Source organism: Tympanuchus pallidicinctus, unplaced genomic scaffold (assembly GCF_026119805.1).
Source record: "Tympanuchus pallidicinctus isolate F22 unplaced genomic scaffold, pur_lepc_1.0 scaffold5, whole genome shotgun sequence".
Taxonomy (NCBI): domain Eukaryota; kingdom Metazoa; phylum Chordata; class Aves; order Galliformes; family Phasianidae; genus Tympanuchus; species Tympanuchus pallidicinctus.
In genome coordinates, this window is record NW_026294769.1 from 71,896,587 (window position 1) to 71,915,102 (window position 18,516).

Genomic DNA, 18,516 nt, shown 5'->3' on the forward strand with positions numbered 1-18,516 from the left:
GGAGAAAAAACAAAAACAAAAACAAAAAAATCCAGCAATTTCATTGTTATCTCTCATGTATGCTGATCAAATAGAAGAAATACCATCTATGTCCGGAAGGTTTTTACATAAACCATAATCTTTATGTTACACTGGGGGGGGGGGAAAGTGATTTCATTAACAATTTCCCAGGTTTTGTTTGTTTTTGTTTTATTTTCCAGTAAGGACCTAAGGGAAGAATCAATGTTTAGAGTTTTATATTTCACTCTGATTTTAAGCCCAGCAGCTATTAAGCTACTGTTTCTTACTTTTATTGAGGTAAAATGTTTTGTTTTTTTTTTTAATAAAAAAAAGCACCCAGAAAATGAAAACAATGTTAGCTTTCATTCTGAAATGACAGCTGAGAAGTTACAAAACACAGCCTCACATAATGACTAAACAAAAAGAAGCCCAGTGCCTAGAATAGAATTTAAGCAATGAAATCTCAGCTGCAAACTCGATGGGAAACCTGAGTCAAGTTTTTAAAAGAGCAAGCAAAAGTACAAAATTTGATTTGCACTGGGCCTCAGATATTGGCAGAGATGATCAACAATCAAGACACAAACGCTGCTTCATTTAATGACAAATATTTATCCTCAGTAGTTTGGAAGATGATGTTACTTTTACTTTTATTAAAACAACACTGAATTATGCATGACTTTTGATGAGGGATTACCATTGGGAAGCACAAGAGTAAACGAAAAGTGTTACTACTCACTAAAACTAGAACTCTGGAACAAGGAGAGCCAGGTAATAAGCACTTAAAATGCTTCATGACTGAGCAATGTACACCCATGTAACATAACACATTTGCACAGCCATTGGACAAGTCCTGCAACACAACAGTTCTGAAAGCAATTTTAACGTTTGTCCCCAGAACAGTTTAACACTTAGGATTTCAAAATAAAATCAGTAATATATTTAACCTCCCCTCCAATCAGCAAGCCACTTTCCACTGACCTAAACACCGATCTGTGTGAGGAACAGGCGAAGAATGAAGCAAATGCATATAATATGAGCTGCAGAAAACTCAGCTCAGTTACTTTTCTTAAGGTTTCATTGCTTTTGTTCACAGGATCAAAAGAAACATTTTGTGCTTTGCGAGCTGTGGTGGGGTTCATCCATCCTTGGACATTTCTGCAATAGTACCATAGTGGTGACTCATTTCTTCCCTTTGAAAAATGAAGTATGGTACCAACATCACATAGACTAGTAGGCCTTTCCACTCTACTTCTAGGTTTTCTTTATTACATTTGTTGCTGAAAAAAGTCTTAGGAACAATATGAATCTCTTGATCAATTAAGTTCACTTTCAACTCTCTGAGCAGTGTTATACAAATGCACTAAAATAATTTCAAACTTAAAAGAAAAGCTTGCTCCTACAACGCATGCTGGCACACTTTCCAATAATCCTGCTACTTTGGAGGAATAGAAGAGGATTTCCAAAATAAGCAGAACTACATAATATCCTAGGTTGTAAAGGCTGAACAGGGATCATGTAGGCCAACTCCTGGCTACAAACAGGACCACCCCAAATCCAAGACACATCTCTGAGCACTGCCCAAACACTCCTTGAACTCCAGCAGCTTAGGGCCATGACCACTGCCATGGGCTGCCATGACCACTGCCCATTGCTTCATTCCATTTCTATCCACTTTGTAACAACTGTATAAAAAACATTTCCTACTTCTTTGTATTTGTACCTCAGAAGTAATTATGCACTGAAAGCAAAGCCACCTTCAGTCTCTCTTTCCAACAAAGCCAAGCATGGTTACTCACTTTTTGGTGAGAGATATTCAACGGCCACCTCTGGAACTTCCAGAAATTTAATGTATCCCAAAGATTTAAACATGTTAGAGTATTTAATGACTGGTATTGGTGAATTTACACGTGAACATGTAATTAATTGATTAAGAATCAGTAAAATCATTACATTACAGAATACATTCTTGTAAAAACTGCTTTCCTTAAGCAGAATAAAATGCAGTAATTAGTAAAAATATACAGAATGTGAAATGTACATTTAGTAGCAAATAAAGACAATTTACAGCAAATAACTACTTATTACAACTGATTGCACTCAGCTGTTGATAAGTCAAATTTTAATAATTATGGCATTTGACAGCCATCAGGTGCTGCTCTGATTTTTAAAACTCACTGGCACACGGGAAACCATTCTGTCACTAATGACAGCACTGAAGGAGAGAATGTTTACAATTTATTCCTTATATTCAAAGACAATCATCAACGCATACATTTTTGGTAAGACTATGCTAGGTAAACACAAAACAATGTAATGAAGAATATATCACAACAGTGAAGAGATACAGAAAGAAGTATTATAATAAGCAGGACATACTCAGGGGAACGGCTGTTCATGAGGGTGGACAGGACAAGGGGGAATGGTTTTAAACTGAGACAGGGGAGGTCTAGGTTAGATATTAGGAGGAAGTTTTTCACTCAGTGGTGACACACTGGAACAGGTTGCCTGCTGTTGCCTGCCTGGGGATGTGGAAGGAGGCTGTGGATGCCCCATCCCTGGAGGCATTCAAGGCCAAGCTGGATGTGGCTCTGGGCAGCCCGGTCTGGTGGTTGCTGACCCTGCACATAGCAGGGGAGTTTAAACTCAATGATCACTGTGGTCCTTTTCAACCCAGGCCATTCTATGATTCTATGATTAGAATAAACTAATAATAAACCTTACTGAAATAACATTTGAAACTCAGAAATTTTCTAGTGAACATGGATTGCTTTAATCCTAGTCTGCAATTAAATAAGGTTAAATTCCTAAAGTGGAAGTACTTTGAAAACTAGTTCATAAAATTCTTTGCTGGTGAATACTGAAAGCTCTGAGAATGCTTTTTAGTTTACAGTCAATATTAACAATGAGTCACAAGTAAAGGTATCAAAATAAGGTTCACCTGGTTGCTGGAAGGGTGCTGACACGTGTAAAGAAAACAGAAGGCTCTACTTCTACATGAAGACCCAGTGAAAGGTTCCGGTAATATCCTTCAATGTGTCCTGGTCCACCAGAGTATTTAAAATTCAGGATGGCTTCCAGTGTCTGGAGAAATAGAAGTAAATTACTTAGTAGTAATTATTATATGTCATTACTGTGCATTTCAACAGTACAATTAAAATCACAGAAATGATAGCAACGTTTTTATGCCATCAAGAACTCGAATTTGCCTTCCTAACACACCTATTCTGTTACCTTTAGGAAAAAAAGGGAATCAAATGACTGCATCCCTAAGTTGCTTTTCTTCCTTAAACCTTTAAAAAAAACTTAGTAGAGAACAAAGTCAGATGGACATAATTCCTCATTCGACATTTAACACAGAGAAAACGAAGAGCTTATTTTTGCTTAGAAGAGTTTATAGATGTTTAAATGATAAGCTCTTCCACTCTTAAAAGTATTCATCACTACATTCCCTTTGTAATTAAATGAGAAAGAATTTTTGACTTCAGACTGACACTGAACAACAACAGAAAAGTAGAAATATCTGGTGTCCATATTGTAAGGGTATACTCATCTCCTTTAACTAGCAGACAACAACAATATGGACCAAATACAGTATATTAACTTTGCTTTATCTTGATATTCACTTCACAGAACGTGACTGGTTAGCAAATATTAAAAATAATGATCATTATCATTAGCCTTACAGACTCCTTACTCCCATTAGTTCTGAGACTTTATTTCTTTGTTGGAACTTTCGGACTTTGTCTTTTCACTTAATAAACAGCCTGTGTGAAGCTTCTCAGCATAAGTCTCCTTGTCATCTTCAAAGCTCAAGCTCAGAACAAACCTTTGGTTCACCCAGAGCGACTATATGCCACCTCTTCTTCTATTACACTCCTGAAGTATAATTTGCATGAAGCATGGCAAAAATTTGGGAAGTCTCATTGGATTCTTTCCTTGCTCTTATTATAATCCGCAGGCATCTGCTATTGCCAATCTCAGAGCAATGATACAGACACTACTCTGGCATGGACATTAATTAACAGGTTAAGCTGAAGTCTATGCCTACAATTACAACAGTTTCTAAAAAGCATTTAGAAATGCTGTCTTTTTACTCACTCAGTAGCTTTTAGTTTATTCTATAAAGAATTAAAACACTTTCCCTCAAAAAATAAATGTACAAAAAAAAAAGAAAGAAAGAAAGAAAAAGAAAAAGAAAAAGAAAAAGAAAAAGAAAAAGAAAAAAGGAAAGAAAATCCACAATCTCCAAGGCAACACCTTATTCTCAAAAAAATACATATTGTTTTTTCATAAGCTCTAAGGAACATTTTAGGAATTTAATGACTTGGAAAAAAGTATGCCATTTTGTCTCTAAATGTTGCTGAAAGAACAAAAACACTGAAAATCCATTCCTTAAAATAACCGCAATCCAGTACTTAAAGAATGCCAAAGATACAAAACCCACAGTTTAGTGGCAAGTGCACACTTAAACATAGTGTACATTTCCAGATTGCTTTTCAGCAACGGGAAGTAACTCCATTTTTTAATTTGCTTTCATTAAGATTCATAAGAGTCACCCTAAAATACAAACAAAACTATCCACTGGCTACTTTAGACAAAGCTGTCTACTCTGTTTATGTCAATTCCTAATTTGTAGTTAATTAACTCAAGTTTAATTTATGTCAGGAGAGCTAATTGATATTAAAAACAAAAGTAAAAATGCCCAAACCCATTCAGAACAATCTTCATTCTAATTAACCATCTGGATTACTTAATAAAACTTAGACTCTGCAAGTACAGGTATCTGTTGTACAGGGATGTGCTGAAGAATGCAATTCAATTCTCATTGGATTTTCTGTGAAATCTCCAAGTATGTAAGCTCCATACAAGTGCTGCAATATTCAAAGCTCCTTGCACTGTAAAGCTACTGAGGTGTTATTCCATGATTCCGTCCTTCATAAAATCATGGTGCAAGACTGCTCAATTAAGCCCAGTCCCAAAGAACTACAAGTAAATATCAGTAAATGTTTGAAAGGTCATGGAGCACTGTCACTGCCCATGCAAAATCTGTCCTAACATCCAACACCAAACAAAAACACTCAAAAAAAGGCTACAGTATACCACCATTGATAAACAAGAACAAGCAAAGGCATCATCAAAATCTTGGTCTCTCCCGAAGAGAAAACACTGTCAAATAAACTGGCTGATAACCCTAAATATGCCTCACGTCCATATGAGAGAACAGCAAAAGACTTAACGGTCTTCTTTCCACTCCAAATATAAAAACCTAATTGGTGGCAAACAGATTTTAAATGCAAGAACTTCAGAGCACCTAACCCTGCACTCTCACCGGCTGTGATAATGGAGCAGGGTTCCTATGAATATACATATACACAAAGGTACAGCTCCAGACAGAATATATATTGGGAGTGTATATGTACGTGCAGAGGAAGGGCATGACTGAGGAAAACATTTTTTCCAGTGTCTTAAGGCAATCAGAGAAAGTTTTTATTGCTTACAATTTATACAATATGAACAAGACATGGGAAAAAGGAAATTCAAATCTCCTTCAAAACTTTCTACGCACACAGCTTGGGAAGGACTCCACACCCAATATCTAAGATCGATTTTCTATCACCACGACAGAACAAAAATCCTACGCTTTCATAAGCTTACATAGTTCCATTTTAAAACAATTTACCTTTCTCTCCCACAGCCTCTCCTGAGAAGAACGAGCCAAATGCTACAATCCCAGACTTAAATACCCTTCTCTGCTTAGTCTGGATGTCTTGCAGAACCCACACAGACAGCAGACAGTGTTGCCAGGGCACACTGCTGACAAAGATTCAACTTGCCATCAAGCAGAATCCCCAGATGCCTTTCCACAGGAGAAAGCCTCCATCCTCCAGCCTCTCATCCTAGTTTGTACATACAGCCATGCTTGTCCCATCCCAGGTACAGGTTCATATACTTGCTCTTGTGAAACTTCATGCAGTTGGTGACTGCCCAGCACTCCAGTTTGTCAAGACCTTTCTTTGTGGCCTCTCTACTCTGAAATGAGTCAACAGCTCCTCCCACTGTAGTGTCATCCACAAACTTATATACTATACCTTCAAGTCCTGTAATGTATAATTATATTATAAAGTCATCCTTTCAAACAAAGGCTCACAAACGCTGCATTTTCTAAATTCCCTTGGAATAGAAAAAATGACATGATGCAGATCTTAGCATTTAATAGAAGATGAAATGTCAGTACTTAGCTACAGACAGTTTGCTCCTGAGACTCTGCAGATACTGCCTGCAGTAATCGTGAAGAAATATCAGAATGTAACATCATAGGCTCCCCATTAAGACTTTTAAAAGGCAGCATGAGAAGACTAAAAATATTTAAACTCAGAATGCAATGTTCTTTCCATTTTAGTTCCTGAACTGATTATAGAAAACAACTCTTAGTAACGAGCATAATTTCTCACGGGATTAGGGCTTGACATTTGAAAAGTAACTTATTCTAGGTGTGTAATCTTCAAATATAGCTTCTTTTTTAAATCAAAATACATATTTGACAGTAAACACGTTTTCATCCCAACTCCCATCCTGCCCCTGGTCTGCTGCTTCTCATCCAAATTAACACATGCATTAGTAGGACCTGCTCCAGAAGGAGAGCATGCGTGCATGAGTGCTCCACCACTCTTTGTCATGTCCATCCCCTTCTCTCAGCTTTTTGGATGCCTTTTGTTTTCTTTTTGCTAGTTATTGCTTATTTTTTCTTAGGCAGACTATTAATTCCTGAAGACAAAAATTTCAGCTGCTTAAGAATTTTTTGTGTATAATTAGATTTACTGGCAGTAGCGAAGAGAAAGCAAGTTTCTCCAATTAATGATGATCTTTCCAATAGCAGCAGATAAACCTGCAATAAATAAGTGGTAAATAAACAAGCAAAACCTGGCCTGTTTGATTAGAGGCATTCCATGTCCCCGACTCCAGGCATGAAGAGTTGTGTCCAAGGTTAGACCTGGTCTGATGAAAAAATTCAGTCCCGGAACCCTCAAGTAAGATCACCTCCAGGAAGTATATACTTCTGTCTGTGTATTGATTTGGTTAGTGAAATTACTTTAAATTAGCACTTTGAGTTTTAATTTGCAACAATCTAAGAAAAGACAAATATTTGTCTTCAATAAAAGATGGTTGAATATTGATTTGAACTGGCATTCCATGTATCTGTTCGTTAGAATGTGTCCTTGGTCCGTTGTTTCACATGATAAGCTGACAAAGGGTAAAGAAGATATAAAAGACAGGCTTAACAGAGGTATTGGGAGAAATAACAGTTGACCTTGCATGGTATTTCCATGAAGAAATATACACTGTTCCCTCAACCACTCAGATCTCCCTCTACTTGAATACCTGCATTGAAAGGAAAGCTGGGAGAAGTGCAGTGTGCGGAGAGCACTAAGTTTTTTCCTCAAAACCTTTATCTCAAGCTGAGTACTATTCCAAAACCAAACATAATTTAGTTGTTCTCAGTGCCTTTAGGAAATAAGGCCAGCATCATGTGCAATTCTGAGGCTACACGAAAAGTCAAGGACACAAACTGAAGATCATTAGTGGAATATATTAGCAAACACACAGAATTTTTCTACCTGTGGAATATACTATAAAAACTACATTCTATCACAAATTGAATGGCCAAATTAAAATAACCAATGCAATGATTGAACAGTGATGTCATGGAGCTCTGAAGAAATAATTCTGTCTTTCTTTCTGGATGTTTTTCAGTTTTTTTCTAGATAGAATTTTTTTTTTTTTTTTTTTTTTTTTAAGCTAAAAAACAAAAATTCTTCATCTTTTTTTGGAGAAATCAGAGAGTCATGAAAAAATAGAAATTACTTCTTACTGATTTTTCTGAATGTAAACCATGAAAGCAAGTCTGAATCTACTGGAATACTTAAATGGTCAGGTTAGAATTCCTAATGTTCCCCAGAAAGGAAAAGATGGCTCTCCCAACAAATGATGCTCTTTAAAGCATCAAAGAGGATAATTGATAGCCAGATCCTCACTACCTTATAAAAAGGATGTGCACATGTAATCATCTTGTACTGCATATGTAATCATCCTGTATGACAGAACAGCAGGAAGCATTCTCTGTATTCATTTTTTTCCATGCATTCCATTACACATATGCAGGGCAATCAGAAAAGTTAAGATAAAATTCTTAATAACTGATAAGCAATAAAATAAATTATGCCACTGAAGTAAATCAGATCTTTGCATGTATAAATGCAAACTAAGCCCAAATTGCTATTAATGTTACACTACTACGTAAGTCTGCAAGAAAATAAGTATAGTTTCATTTTGCATGTGTTAATCAGGCAAATTTATACAACGAACTTATGTTCATGCTCTAGCATCGTTTTACTCAAGTACACCTACTGCATACACACTGACTTTCAGCAGCAATTTCTGCAGTGCAGCGACGCTCATGGAGCTCATCCATCTACATCTATGTCTAGTTAAGCCCCTGAACAATGAAACTGCTGCATCCCTTTGTAGAAATGGCACAATGGCAAGCAGCTGAAGCTAAATATAGCTCCTGCAGGCATATGCCGGGAATTAAAATAGTACATTCTTCCCCTCCCCAATCCTAAGCCAGTAAGCTTCAGCAAGGAATCTCTAGTGAATACACACAGGAGCTCAATAAATCCCCCATTAAGCTTACAAGGCATATTCTGAATCTGTGCTAGCTAAAAATAGCCGTGTTTATAATGAGAATGGAGATGTGAACAGAATAATGTTAAGTTTCAAGGCAGGCATTCTACAGTCATTCTGCATTAACTAGCAGGGTGAATCAAAGGTCATTCTAAGAAACAGATATGTAGAATGACAAATCAAACACGATATTTAATCATCTTTTATTGACAAGCATTCATCTCACATTTAACTGTGCTCTTTCTAATCTGTTGTTCCTGCTATACATTCACGAGTTATCTTGCATGCATTTTTTAGCTACTACACCAGTTTTTACTTCAAAAGATCAGAGGAGGAAAGATAAGAGTTTATGGCATTATTTCTAGAGTTTAGTTCCCCTCTGGGAACATTCAGGAAATATATACTTTTTCTTGTAATATTAATCAGATAATCTGTTCTTTCTGATTATAGGCAAATTGCAACCAATCCTCCAGGGCAGTAATATTTCAGCTAAACACTAAAGTGACTGATGTATATTTATAACTGCCTCAAAGGTTTTACCTCTGTCAACCTATATGCAAGCCAGACTGGCCACAGCTATCACAGCACCTCCTTGGTTATGATACAGATAAGAAACTAGAAATAATTTGAATTGCAGTAACTTTCATGTGGAACATTCCCATCAAGAGCTGTGAGCCTGCTGATGCTAAACCAGAGAAGCTCTCAGAAAAGCATATGCTAGGAAACCAAGAACACCTGCTTGCTATTCATGAAGGCCTTAATGGAACGGAGAGGTGAGTCATCACACACGTCCTGCAGTGACCACTCTGACACCAAATCCTGCCCCAATTCTGAGGTAGGAAGGTACAAAGGAGAGCACATGTGGGGATGGATGCTGATGAACAACTTCTCCACACATACACCCTTTGAAAGGGAAATATTTTCTATGTGAAGACCGACAACTCAGCTTGATTCTTACAGGAATGTTTGCGTAACGTCAGTTTCTGTAAAGAATCTACAGTGCACCACCAAAAGCATTTCTTCATTGAAGCCTGGCCATTACATCCTGCAGCAGGGTCCCCAAAAGTAAGCAGTACTCCACTGAAAGAACATGCCCACGAGAGGTGGATATAATCAACTCTAGGGTACAACAAAGACAGCAAAGAACGCGTATCCAACAGAAATACCACATCCATCACAAAAATATAAAGGAAATCCAAGATAGCTTAAAAACAGGCAGAGCCCCAGAATGAGCATCAGCAGAAGAACAAAAACAGGGCCTGCACAGCTGGTCCCTAGTTAAGAATGACACGTTTGAGCAAAGTTGCTACTCACCCACAACAAGTTCTCTTTCACTTTACTAAGAGAGCGGCACTGCATTTTTAACTGCCATCCACATTTCGTTAGTGCAGACGCAGCAATGAAGTATTAACTTTCAGTGTGCATTTTGGGCTAAGCAAATGAGAATTGTAGAAGGTTGTACAAACTGCGAGAGTTTGCAAGTGTGGGTGTGGGTTTCTTGCTCCAGCAAAGGGCCAATACAACAGCAAGCCTGAAAGAGGCTGCATCAACCTCAGGCCTCTGGGTAACACCAGGTAGTTACTCAATTTAAATTTTTTTAAGCTGAATACTTCTATTCTTCCACGCCTCCTCAACACTGATCCATCTCTTCTCTGATCCTTCTATTTTCACCATGCCCTTAACCAGAAAAGAGAATTAGACTGCTTTTTTTTAGGAGTGGAGTAAATTCAAAATACGTTTTTTATTCTCCATTCCTTTAGGTTACTCCTTACTTCCTATTTGCCTTTTTCCACTGTTTTTACACATTAAGCTCACAATCTCACAGACAATCTGATACTTCCAAGATCTCTGTCCTGAATGGTAATGGCTAATTCAGAGCCCATCACTGTGTATTTGGAATTAAGACTTGCATTTTCTCCACTTTTGATGCTGTCCTGCATGACATCCTGATGGCCAAATTGAAGAAAAACTGATTTGATGGATGGACCATTCGCTGGATAAGGAACTGGAGAAACTGTCTGGATGGCCGCGCTCAGAGAGAACCAGTCAACAGCTCAATGTCCAAGTGGAGACCGGAGAGACAGGTGGCACTTCTCAGGGATCAGTGCTGCGACCAGTGCTAGTTAACATCTTTGCAGGCAAAATGGATAGTGGCACTGCGTGCACCCTCAGCAGTTTGCAGACAGCACTAAGCTAGGCAGTGCAGCTGACATGCTAGAGGGAAGGGATGCCATCCAGAGGGACCTGGACAGGCTTGAGAGGTGGGCTCATGCCAACTTCGTGAAGTTCAACAAGGTCAAGTGCAAAGTCCTTCACCTGGGTCGGAGCAGTCTCAAGCACAGACGCAGGTTGGGTGGAGAAAGGCTCGAGAGCAGCCCTGAAGAGAAGGATTGGGGTTGTTGGCTGATGAAACACCTGAGCCAGTAATGTGTGCTGGCAGCCCAGAAGGCTTACTGTATGCTGGGTTGCATCAAGTGTGACCAGCAGGTGGAGGAAAGCGATTCTGCCCCAGCACTGCATCCAGTTCTGGGGCCCCCAACACAGGCAAGACATGGAGCTGTTGCAGCAGGTCCAGAGGAGAGCCGTGAAGATGATCAGAGGGCTGGAACACCTCCCATACAAGGACAGGCTGAGAGAGCTGGGTCTGAAGAAGAGAAGGCTCAGGGAGACCTTAAAATGGCCTTCCAGTACCTGTAGCAGGCCTACAGGAAAGCTGGGGAGGAACTTTTTATAAGGGCAGGTAGTGACAGGATGAAGGGAATTGGTTTTAAACTGGAAGATGGTAGATTTAGACTAGATATAAGAAGAAATTCTTTACTGAGGATAGTGAGACACTGGAACATCTTTACAAGAATTCTTCTGCATGTTTGCACTAAACAATCCTCAACTTTTTCAGGAATTCCTGTGATTAGGAAGGATGAACCGAATTAAATGATTTCTCAAAAGTAGGAGCAAGTAAAAAAAGAGGTTTTAAAACTGGAATCCTTGAACAACTTAATCAACAAATTTGTTTATTCAGCATAACTCATTATCATAAAAATATGGAAGACTGGTACTTCAGATGTTTCAGCTGCTATTTGAGTTGGAAATAGAGGCTCTAGTAGCAAAATCATTTTCACAATCAGTAAACTTATTGAGCTAAATTTACCACTGATTTAATGAGTTTTATCAGGAATGAGTATTGCAAATTCCTACTCTAGTATGGTGGTAAAAACTAACAAAATGAAAAGATAATGAGATTTTTTGCCAGGCATTAAGACATCAGAAATTAAATGTGCCACAGTTTAGCTAGAAATCAGGTCCCAGACTTGTAGAACAGGCAACAGATTCCATTCTAATATGTGTGTTTCTTTCACTGGGCACATTATTGTAAAACTAATATGCAAAGCAACCAAGCATTCACTCACATTATTAAAACATACAGTCCTCTTAACAAATGCAGTGTATGGGATCTCCTCACATATTTTTTTCTCGATATGGGGAATTGGGATTTAGCTCTTTGGTAAACACTAGAAGATAATTGCAGATATGAATCAGAAGTAGAGATGACACTAAAATTCATTTCCTCTCTTCATTGATCCCATTTTGCAGTAATTCAGACAGGTAAAATTGGTCTGGGCAGAAAAGTTCCTGTATCATTTCCTGCTGCAATTCTCACCTGCACTCCTGTAGGCTGAGCATAAACTTCAAATTATGTTACAACAACAAAAGCACACAGGTTCCACAAAGGCACAAGTCTTAAAGCAGATGGGAGGCATCATAAATGCTCTCTCAAAAATACAGAATCACGGACAATTTGAATGCTGTATGTCAGACTGGTCTGCAGTTATGTCTTTCCTACTGATTTCTGAGAATGATCTTATAATTCAGTTGATGCTTGAACCACCACTCTACCACGACTGATATCTATGTATTCCTCTTCTTCACATAGCTCAATTACGCTCAAAATAAGAATTTGAAAGAATTGAAGAATATCCGATGAAAACAACATTTTTAAGAAAAACAAACAAACAAACAGGCTTCAATATAAATGGCAGGTTTTCATTTTTCGCCCGTTCAACAAAATATTTCATCAAAAGTCACTCGGAGGTTCACTGTTATCAAGAGAATTAATCAGCTGACTCAGAACTTTTTTCCTGAAGCAACCATGACAAATCTAATTCTAGAACCTAAACTGTAAAACCATCTAAAGCTGTTGTACACCAATAAATCAGAAGACTCCACTCCAGAAAGAACAGAAAATCTCCTTTCTGTGTGAAAAGGAAAAGGTCCAACTCCGATTCTTTCCCATTATGAAAGACTCATAGAAACACGTTTCCCCACCTTCCAACATTTACTCACAAATACAGAAAATTTCAGCAGAAAACTTTGTCATCTGAGCACTTCTCTCTCTGGGGATCCCCAGTGGTCAACTAAGCTAAAGAAGCTCTTAAATTTAAGTTTTCCTGAATAAGTACATCCACAATAAATCTCTCTCTATACACACATTCTATAGACTACAAATACATGATAATAATGCGTGTATATTTAAGCAACTGGTGCCTGATGCTTAAATCGCTATTTCAATTCTATTAGGCATGCTAACTTGATTTCTAATCTAAGAGGTTCACACACATTTAAAAGGATTACAAATGCTTATTTAAATTAAAAAAAAAAAAAAGAAAAGAAAAAAAAAACATCACAACACACTGAGTCAGCTTGCTCAGAGAACTTCATAAATATGCAGCAGGAAACTCCCCAGCAGTGACTCATAACTTCAGCCATTTAGAACAGTCAAATAATCATTAATTTTTCAATTATTAGTCACATTTAATGAAATCCAAAGCCAAAACCATCCTGCTTCTGTAAATTCCACTTGACCATCCACTAAATTCTCCTGAAATAAAAGCATCATGGGAAAAACAACAAAAATCAGATAGCTGGAAAATGAGTGCTAATTCTTAACAATTTATGAGGAAAGACTGTTTCATAACATAAACATACATTAAAAAAAAAAAGTTATTTCCTTTATAACTGATGCACATATGGATTTTACATTCAGTGTATTTAAAAATGGATGACTGGTCTGGAAAAGTAATTTTACCAACTTTTTTTCTAGGGAAAAGAAAAATGAAACATGATTTGAGAACAGGCCAGGCTGGATGGGGCTTTGAGCAGCCTGGTCCAGTCGGAGGTAACCCTGCCTGTGGCAGAGGGGTTGGGACATCTTAAAGGTCCCTTCCATCCCAAACCATTCTGTGATTCAATGATTCTTCCAAGAACTCTATCCATGAGTTACTATCGAAAGGTTTTATCTAGGCCCTGTCAGTGCATTTTCTAACTAGGAACTACACATCTAGCTGGCTACCTCTCCTTACAGAAGCGTGTTCCTTGGAGTAAGTGTTCCATGATTCTCCTGTACTGAGGACTCCACATGCGGATGCTGAACCCCAGGACAGGTCTCACCAGCGCAGAGTAGGGATGCAGCCACAGCCAGACAGAACTGCTCTTATGCCTCCATTCCCTTTGTTCGGCTAAATTACTAAAATGATATTTTTAAAGCAAATATGAACTATGTTACCTTCCAATTCAGAGACACTTTGGTTAATTGCCTACAGAGAGAAATTTTGAGTGTTAAATGTTACGTATCCACTGCCTATTATATAGTGTTGTTTGTTTTTTACCAAAGATAGTTAAGATCCGTAACATTTCAAGTCAAAATCTGTTTATCAATAAATTTGTATTATTCTCTCTTTTGAAGATTAATCGTCAAGACTGGATTTTTAAGTCAATCAAAATGAAGCACAAGTAGTGGACTACATATTCTAGAATCTAGATGACAAGTGTCACACCCTGCTTTAAATAAATAATCAAGATCTTCTTGTCCATCTCTAACATTTTAATTTTACCATGCCAAATGGTAAACAATCTGTTTAGTAATTTATTTTTACCAGGTAACATGAGGGGAAGTTTTTCCCATTGAAATAAAGACACATCAGAACTCTGTTTAAATATAAAAAGCCTGACAGCTTTAATATGGGAAAAGTGTCAAGTATTCCTGAGGTAGAGCCTTGTAGCTGGAGGGCTAGTCTGTAGTTGTTTGCCTAAGGTGACCTCTGCATTCAATCCTCATCAGAAAAAAAATGAGGCTATAATGGATTTAAAAAAAGGAAATTAACTTTTCCTAAGCAGATGAGAAGTTCAAACTAGTTACTCTACAATGTGAGTTAAAGATACATGTAATAATTAAGATAGTACTATGAAATGTGCCACAGTCACCACAATACGTACAAAATTTTAGAAAGAAAATAACGAGGTTTAAAATTCTTTTCTTTCACATTTTCTATTGGTTCCTCTTGATGACTCTGTCTGAACTTTGCAGTCCACTCTTTCAGAGGCATTTTCAGTATTACTGCTGTTTGGATCAGGAAGATCTTTCTGTGTCAATATGCTTATTCTCACCAAGCCAATTACAGAATCATAGAATCTTTTCTCTGTAGGAAAAGACCTACAGGATCATCCAGTCCAACCACTTGCTTGCATTCTGGAGTAGTCCTGTACCACAGCAAATTTGACTGCTTCACTAATGAATTATGAAGGGCTGTATTAGAAATGAGATGACTTGATGAAGCAGAGTTCTGTGACCAGAGTTAGGCTCTCCAGTCCAGAGAGACAGGGACATACTGGAGCAAATCCTGCTCAGGGTCATAAAGATAATTCAGAGGTTTGAGCATCTGTCATACAGAGAGGATGAAGCAGACGCTGAGAGAGCTGGGACTGTTCAGACTGAAAAAGAGAAGGCTCGGGGGATCTCGTTCATGCCTATAAATACCCAGTGGGATGGAGCAAGTTACTTCTCAGAGGAATCCAATGAAAGGACAAAAAGCCACACGCACAAAACACAACACAGAAAAATTCCATTTAAACATAAGGAAGAGATTTACTATTGTGAGCATAGTCAAGTGCTATAATGCCTTACCCAGAAAGCCTGCAAGGTCTCCATTCCTGGACAGACTCAAAAATCTGACCAGGCTTGGCCCTGAGCAACCTCCTCTAGCTGATGCTGCTTTCACCAGGAGGGCTGGACTAGATGATCTCCAGAGATCCCTTCCAACATCAATGACCCCATGACACTAAACAGAAAGATGTTTTCCATCCATTATTAGGCATTTAAAGTCCTCAGTACCAGATTCAAGACAGTTTGAAATAAAACCTCCTGTTCCTTCTCAAAAGCACTGACAGCACAAACATCTCACATCAAGTATCTGCATTTTTGGGGACTCATTACTTACAAGTGTAGATACAATCTACTCCATCACCAAAGAGACCTGATGATATGATCCTTGGTATTCCCAGAAATCTCTCTGTCTGCTGAAGTTTTGGCAGAATTCCCATCTTCTCATCCAGTCCTCCTTCCCATTTCTCACCTCTTGCAAAAAACACTTTCTTTGAGCCTTCTGTCCCACTTGCCCAGATGGACAAACCTCTCCATCTCCAGAAGGTTTAGGACAACTCAACACAGCAAGCAAGGACTTTCTGACCCTTTTCTACCATCCATATTCTTCTAAAGCAACACAACTTAAAGCAACTCTTACCTGAATATATTTGTGCTGAGTTTTGTAATATAGACAAATGACTGCACATTTTTAACTATTATAATTGGCATGTGCTACTACCTCAACACTTTACACTAAGGAAACACCATGGAAAAAAGTCAGCACCATTCTAAATATATCCATAATTCATAAAAATAAAACAGCCATGTCCTCAGGCATTAAAGTACAGAATTTTAGCTTGATTTTTTGTTTTATGGACTCCACATCCATCACTGCCTTTTGCTTCCCTGCTCCCTTTCAGCCAAGTTCATCAGAACACCTATTCAGGTTGGACCTAAAAGATTTGGTCAGTATGCAGCAGCCTGAAGGTAAAGATTGAGCCACGTGCTTCACTGACTCTAAGCCTCAATATTTTGGGAAAAAGTTATGAAAGTATTCTTTATTTCTTCATCTTGCTCTCTTCTAGTTCCATTTCTCTCTAGCCAAACACATATTCTATCTAAGAATGAGATGATGGAAGAGATGGAAGGATAAGAGAAGAAAGTGTTCAGGTAAGATTATAAAAGCACTGTACAGCTAGGCAGCGCTTTACTGTTTCTCATTTTAATATTTCAAATCCCATGGATGGAAAAAATGAGAAGGGAAAATGATAAGAAGAATCTTAGAAATGTACATAAAACTGGAGTTGCTTTTGACATACAAGAATTCCATCTTCTCCGTTTACAGGATTGCCACTTGTCTTGCATTTTGTCACAGGAGCCTCCCAGTTTTGATAGACTTGTCATGCGCCCTGTCAAACAAGCTTGCAAGATACTGTATAAATTTGTAGAGGGAAGTATCTTTCTATTGTGGTGTTGGCATGACAGCTTTATGAATGACGTCAATGAAGAATGTTGTTCTACACAGCAAATATATGGAGAGTTATCACATGCTACTCACACTCTATCAATATTACTGAGATGCTTCAGGCCTTGCTCTCCCTGTTTGCCATGTCATACAGATTTAATTCTTTTACTTTCTCATATGCTAGTTCAAAAGATAAAAAAAAAGCCAGTGCAACACACAGCTTAAGCTTGATAACTGGAGAGAATAATTAGCTTTTTATTCGTTTTCCACGTAATGGAGACCACATTGTAACTAAATGGTTTAGAAGTGGCATTAGGCTTTCAATGGTTCTCTCAAAACTACAGTGTGATGTTATATGCTTTCCCTCATTTCAAAGTGCTTTTTTGAAATGCTTAATGCAAGAATCAATGCATGATCATAAAAAGAAAATACAAAAGCAAAATTTGATTTGCACTAGAGGTTAGAACTCAAATCATTTTAAAAAACTAATAATTACTGCAACATCTATAAACAGATACTTTCCATTTCAGGTGCTCTACATCAGAAGAGCCAGCTCACGGCTGTCTCTCAGTATTTGCTGGGAGGCATCTTCAAAAATATCTGAGACGGCACGTTTTTAACGCTTATTTACTTTTCTTTCTGCTGAACAGGACCATTAGACAACAGACACAGTGCTTTTCCTAAGCAGAAACCTGCTCACCTAAATTTACTGAGATTCACTGAATTGATCTAAACACAAAGAATCTTATATCATAACCAAGATACAATTTTATCGATTGTACGCTGCAAAGGAAAGTTGTTATGACTTTGCACCAGTAAGAGTGGCCATAAACACACACAGTAACTAAAACAAGATGTCTACAGAACAGAACAAGCACCCAAAGAACTTCCCAACCTACCCTCCCAGTCACAAGTAGCATGAGATTCTTTGAAATGATGATGATCGTTCTGTATTCAGTAACCCCACCGAACCTCTCTCTCCTGATCTTATTCAGTGTTTCTATGAATCCAGAAGAACTCTTCATTCAAGTGTTTCTTCCCTTCTTCAAAGAACTCTAACACATGAAGCATATGGACTGTGACGCATAGAAGTCAAAAGAAAAATAAAAAGCCTTGTCCCAGCGTATCAGATACATTCACATGTCCACTAATTTTGTAGTACAAATTCTAGTCAAGTGGCCAATAGGCAGGCTTAGCAGTACGCAGAGTCTCAGATCTGTAGCTCTCAGATATCAGCACCTGCCATCTTTCAGTCCTCAAGAACAAAGAAGGTTTAAAACAGGCAGTGACCAACCATTGCAACCCTTTACTTCAGAGGTGCTCTGGTTGGCAGTAATATTAACTTTGCTTATTGCTATCACATTATTTTCTCAAAAACAAACAAACAAACAAACAAACCCACAGAAAAAAAGATCTGAAAAAGATCCTAACAAAAACGTGTGTAGGGCACTTT

The 18,516-nt window shown here is 38.0% G+C and overlaps 1 protein-coding gene across 6 annotated transcripts in view; it reads right to left on the bottom strand.

The window, feature by feature from the left end:
• TRAPPC9 (trafficking protein particle complex subunit 9) overlaps window positions 1-18,516 on the bottom strand; it is a 468,020-nt gene that overhangs the window by 315,615 nt on the left and 133,889 nt on the right. For all 6 annotated transcript variants that reach the window (XM_052703585.1, XM_052703584.1, XM_052703586.1 and 3 more), the window contains one exon: window positions 2,939-3,081. In XM_052703585.1, coding sequence (XP_052559545.1) covers window positions 2,939-3,081 — 143 coding nt within the window. The remainder of the gene's footprint in view (window positions 1-2,938; window positions 3,082-18,516) is intronic.